Source organism: Orycteropus afer, unplaced genomic scaffold (genome assembly GCF_000298275.1).
Source record: "Orycteropus afer afer isolate SDZICR_OR568_19922 unplaced genomic scaffold, OryAfe1.0 scaffold00099, whole genome shotgun sequence".
Taxonomy (NCBI): Eukaryota; Metazoa; Chordata; class Mammalia; order Tubulidentata; family Orycteropodidae; genus Orycteropus; species Orycteropus afer.
In genome coordinates this window covers 4,686,798-4,692,134 of record NW_006921686.1, presented here as the reverse complement: position 1 = coordinate 4,692,134, position 5,337 = coordinate 4,686,798, and the positions used below count along the sequence as shown (strand labels likewise).

At 55.9% G+C, this 5,337-nt stretch overlaps 1 protein-coding gene across 1 annotated transcript in view; it reads right to left on the bottom strand.

Moving 5' to 3' along the window:
* The window catches only part of EXOC3L2 (exocyst complex component 3 like 2), a 30,544-nt gene extending 25,840 nt beyond the window's left edge, over window positions 1–4,704 (bottom strand). Inside the window, exons 1-2 of the mRNA XM_007942911.2 lie at window positions 4,182–4,704; window positions 5–187 (exon numbers count right to left, since the gene is read on the bottom strand). Coding sequence (XP_007941102.2) covers window positions 5–187; window positions 4,182–4,704 — 706 coding nt within the window. The remainder of the gene's footprint in view (window positions 1–4; window positions 188–4,181) is intronic.
* Between the last annotated feature and the right edge of the window lie 633 nt (window positions 4,705–5,337).

Below are 5,337 nucleotides of genomic sequence, written 5' to 3'. Positions count from 1 at the left end.
TCGCGCTGCAGGGCCTCGTACAGCAGCGCCACGTCCCGCGCGCGGCGACCTCCGCCCGCTCCTTCGGCTTTGGGCGGCCCCGGCGCGCCGCCCCCCGACGACGCCAGCTCTTCGGCCTCCAGTTCCAGGATGTGCTCGTCGGCGCGCGCCAGCTCGCGCTGCTGGATCAGGCTCAGGATCTCCAGCACTGCGGGGGGCAAAGGGGCGGTCAGGGCAGGGAGCTGGGCCCCGGACGAAGGAAGGGGTGGGGAGGTGAGGGGAGGAGGCTGGGGAGAAGGAAAAGGTGTGAGGACAGAGAGGAGTCAGCATTAACAGGAAGGGTCAGGAGAAGGGGTGTGGGGGAGGGGGCAGGGGAAGGAGGAAGGAGGGCTGGGGAAGTTGAGGATGATAGGGATGGAGGGAGGAGTAGGGACCAGTCTTGAAAAAGGGGGTCAAGAGTAGAGGATGCACAATTGACCTCTCCCGGTATTGAGCAAAGACGAATGAAGAAAACCTAAGACGCATGGAAACAATTAGTCCAAGGACTAGTGGACCATGGGAACCGGCACCTCAGCCTATAGGACTGTGTTTGTTGTTGTTGTTAGGCGCTTGGAGTTGTCTCCGACTCATAGCGACCCAATGTACAGCTGAACAAAACACTCCCTGGTCCTGGTGCCAGCTCCACAAACCCTGCTATGACCATGAGACTAGAACTAGATGGTGCCTGGCTACAATTGTCAACCACTCCCAGAAGGGACCAGTGCAGATCTTGGATAGAGCGGGAGAACAATGTGGAACAAAACTCAAAATCATTAAATAAATAAATAAACAAAAAGACCAGGCTTATTGGTCTGAGAGAGCCAGCCTGGTAAGACCCCTGAGATTAGTTACCCTTCAGGCCTGAAACTGAACTCACTCTCGTGGCTTCCAGCCAAACAATAGACAGGCATAAGGGGTGAACATTTACACGAGGTAGATAAACTCCTTGGAGCAATTGATCATGGTCTGGAAGGGTCTGAGATGCTAATAAGGTTCCAGGTCAGCTGTTCCAAGGTTCTTAGGCCCTGAAGCGTCCTGGATGGGGTTCCACGCACGCTCACCTGGGGTACACCTGGTTGTGCCAATGCAGTAGGGTGTAGCGGTCGGCCAGCGGCAGCCGGGCAGAACAGAAGGGCAGTGTTTGCACAGGGAGACAACTCAGGGGGGACAGGAATGCACAGGAAAGAAGGACACAGGGAAGAGGTAACCACAGGGAGGAAGTGGGGAGAGAGCTGTTACACTGTGGGGATTGCAGACAATGTCATGAGACCAAATGTGTATGAACTGCTGTACGGAAAATGAATTTGCTCTGTCAACTTTCACCCAAATCACAATAAAAATAAAAATAAAAGAGAGGGAGAGGGAGAGAGTGGAGGATGGAGGGATCAGAGGAAGGAGACTGGAGAGAGGAGGGAAATTATAGGAGGGGAGGGAGCCAGCTGGGTGGGGAGAAGGGGTAAGGGCGAGGCCAGGCCAGGACCTGGGGAAGGGGGTCAGTGGCTGAGGGGAGGAGGGGCTGAAGGATGGAGAAGAGGGGAGGGTTCGAGAAGGATGGGGCAGAATGGGAGGGGACCAGAGAGGGCCCGGGAGGGAAGAAGAGGTTTAGAGATTGGAGAGGGAGTCTGGATTGGGGAAGGAGGTCAATAGACCGGAGGGGGTCAGGAGACAAGGGAGGGTACGTGAGAAGGGGGAGGAGTCAGAGGAGGCAAGGGGGAGGGTAGGAGGATGAGGGAGGGGGTTGGGGTGGGGCCAGGAATGGAGAAGGATCCAGGGAACAGGTCAGGGAAGCGGTGAAGGTCTCAGAGAATAGCTTAAGGAATAGGGAAGAGGTTAAGGGAGTTGAGGGGTCGTGTAGGAAAAAACATCAGGGGCTAGAGAGAGGGAACATGGGGAGGGGTGAGGAATAGGGGAGGGGCCTGGGAAGGTGGGAGGAGGTGAGGGAGGGCAGTGAGAGCCAGGTGAGGGGGCAGACGGATGGAGAAACCCAGTGGGTAGGTTGGAGGCTCTGCACTAGGTGACATGTTAAGCCCAGAGATGGTATCTTTTGGGGTGGAGATGGCTGCAGGGTGATCTAGTATTCCGATGAGTTCAGACGTCCCCCAGATAGAGGAGTCCTGGGATTGACGGGCTTCTGAGAGAAGAGGCAGAGGGAGGGTCCCAGCGGCCTAGGGTTACCCCTGACACCTCCTCCCCCTCCGCTTCCTCCCTGGCAGAGAAACTATTTCCTGGCCAGCGCTATTTCTGCCCATCCGTTTCCAGAAGGCGGGGCTCCCGTTACCCCCCTCCTTACCTCCCCCCCACAGTGCCCTCCCAGTCCCCAGGGAGCCGAGGCTGAAATAGCCTCTGGCCAGGATGTGGAGGGCATCAGAGATGATGACCGGGTTCTCCTGAGGTCTCCAGCCCTGGGGCAGCCTTTTCCCAGAAACAAGGAAGGGGTGGAAGAGTTGCAGATGGGACAGGGTTGGTGTTGGGGATGGAATTGCAAGCATGGGATGAGGATGGGACTGGAGATGAGGAAGGTAGGGGTCGGGTTGGGCGTTTGTGATAAGGACGAGATTGGGGTTGGAATCAGTCAAGGGTGAACATGAACAAGGATGTGAGAATGGCACTGGGGTTTGGGATAGGGATGGAGTGGGAGATGTGGACGGAGATGAGTTAGGGTGAGAGGTGAGGATGGGTAGGGGTAGAATGAGTGATGTGAATTTAAAGGTGTAGTTGAGACACACATTAGGGTTGGGGGTAGGACTGCAGACAGTTAAAGATGGAGGTTGGGGAGGGGGCTTAGGATTGGAAGGGAATTGAGACCAGGATTGGGGATGGAGATGGGATGAAAGAGGAGTCAGAGAAGGTGGGAGGAGGTGAGGTGGAGGAGATGGAGGATGGGATTTGGCTCGAAATTGGGGGCTGGGGAGGGACCAGGGATGGGGATAAGGTTGAGTAAGGAGGTTGAGGAGGACATTGGGGTTGATGGTAGATGTGGAGATGGACCTAGGTTTAGGGTTAGGAGTGAGACTGAGGAAGGAAAAGGGGTTGAAGGTGGACCTGAGGATGGGATGGGAAATGAGATTGGAGAAGAGGAATGGGACATGAGATGGGACTGGAATTGGGATTGGCATGGTCTTGAACATAGAGATGAGGTTCAAGGTGGCCTTTGGAGAAAAAGGATGGGTTAGGGACAAGCCCGTGGGTGTCTCTCCAGTTGGAGATTGTTGATGGAGTTGGACTACGTATGGGTGGAAATAGAAAAGGCATCAAGGAAGACATTGTGGTTGAGGAGGGAGAAGGGTGGTGAGACCTGTCAGCAGATGCCGTTGGAGGATGGAGGTAGAGGCTGAGGATGGGGATGAGTTTGAAGATGAAGCTTGAGCAGGAGTTGAGATAAGGATGAAATTGAAGGCAGAGGCCAGGGACAGGTTTAGGACTGGGATGCAGTTAGGGTTGAGATTCAGGGTGGGGATGGAAAAAGGGAAATGACTGGAGATACAGGAGGAGGCTGAAGATCAGGTTGGGGTTGAAGTTTGGGGCTAGGGTTGAGGCCAAGGATGGGATTGAGGGGAGGTATGGGGGTAGGAAGGAACTCTGGTAGCATAGTGCCTAAGGCACCGGACTGGTAACCAGAAGGCAGGCGGTTCAAACCCACCAGCCACTCCTCGGAAGGAAGGTTGGGCATTCCTACTTCCGTAGTGATACTGCCTGGGAAACCCAAGGAGGGGTCGCTTTGAGTCGGGGCCGACTCGATGGCAAATAACAACAACAACAGCAATGGGGGTAGGGAGGGACATGACATTAAAAGTGGATGATGCTAGAGATGAGATTGAGGTGGAGGTGGGAGAGGGAAAGAGGGTTGAAGTTGAGAATGAGGAAGAGATTGGAGTTGGGCCTGAAGCTGAGGGTCGGCATGGTATTGGACATGGGGTGAGGATGAAGATGGCAGGAGGGAATGGGGTGGACGGGAAATGGCTGAAGTTGAAGTGCTGGTCATTAGGACTGTGCTGGGGAAGGCTTTGGAGTTGAGGTTAGAGCAGGAAGTTGGAGATGTGAATGGACATAGGGTCACAGGTGGAGGCTGAGTTGGGGTGAAGTATGAAGACTGAAGACAGGATGGCCAAGTGTGGAGATGGACATGGGCTCTGTGGTTCTTCCAGGCCAGGGCTCCTACTCACCTGACAATGGCTCCTTCATCTTTGGGGGCTCTGAGACCTTGGGTGGCGGCTCAGGAGCCGCTTCCCCTGCGGGCACCACCCTCTCAGCCAGCGACGCACGTCGGGGCTTGGGCCCACGCCCCAGTCTCAGGAAGGCCAGTCTCCGGGCCGTCTCCCCAGTGACTTCGTCTTCGCCCTGCGGTCGGATCCCCTGAAGCCGGGCCAGGAGCCCAAAATCAGCTGAACTCCTGCGGAACCCAGGGCCCAGCACGCGGCCCAGGAAGGAACGAGGCTGCCCGTCCACCGGGCTGCCTGCCCGCTTGCCCGGGGCCCAGCCCAGCCGGAAGGGGGCCAGGCCCGCCAGCTTCTCCAGGGTGGCCCGGCGGCGACAGGATGCCCCCATGGGCAGCGTCCCCAGCTCCCCGACCTCGTCTTCTGTCAGCCCTGGGGCTTCCTCAAAAGGGTTCCGAGATGTCCTCAGGGGCAGGGTCCCCGCTCGGGGCACCTTTGAGTCTGCCACCCCTAGACTCTTCAGAACAGGCATTTTGATGGGTGGGCCCTGGGAAATAAACAGCAGTGACCATGATTGGTATTGGTGACAGTAGCTCTGTGTGTACTTGCGTCTGTGGCAGGCACTGGTCCGGAAACCAAACCAAACGCACTGCCATTGACTCAGTTCTGACTCACAGAGATCCCTCCTTGGGTTTCTGAGGCAGTATCACTACAGAAGTAGATTGCTCCATCTTCCTTCCGAGGAGTGGCTGGTGGGTTTGAACCGCCAGCGTTCTGATTAGCAGTCAAGTGCCTTAGGCACTGCACCACCAGAGTTCCCTCAAATCTGTATAGTCTTGTAGAAAACAAGCAAATTCCTTGCCACTGAGTCGATCACAACTCGTAGTGGCCTCCATTGGGTTTCTGAGGCTGTCAATCTTCACAGAACCAGATTATCTCATCTTTCTTCCACAGAGCAGCTGGTGGGTTTGAACCACCGACCTTCTGGTTAGCAGCCAAATGCCTTAAGCACTACACCACCAGAGCTCCTACACAGGCCTGTGAGGTGGGGACTATAACTAGCTCTATTTGGCAGGGAGCTCTGGTAGCATAGTGGCTAAGACACTTGCCTGCTAACCAGACGGCTGGCGGTTCAAACCCACCAGCCACTCCTCGGAAGGAAGGT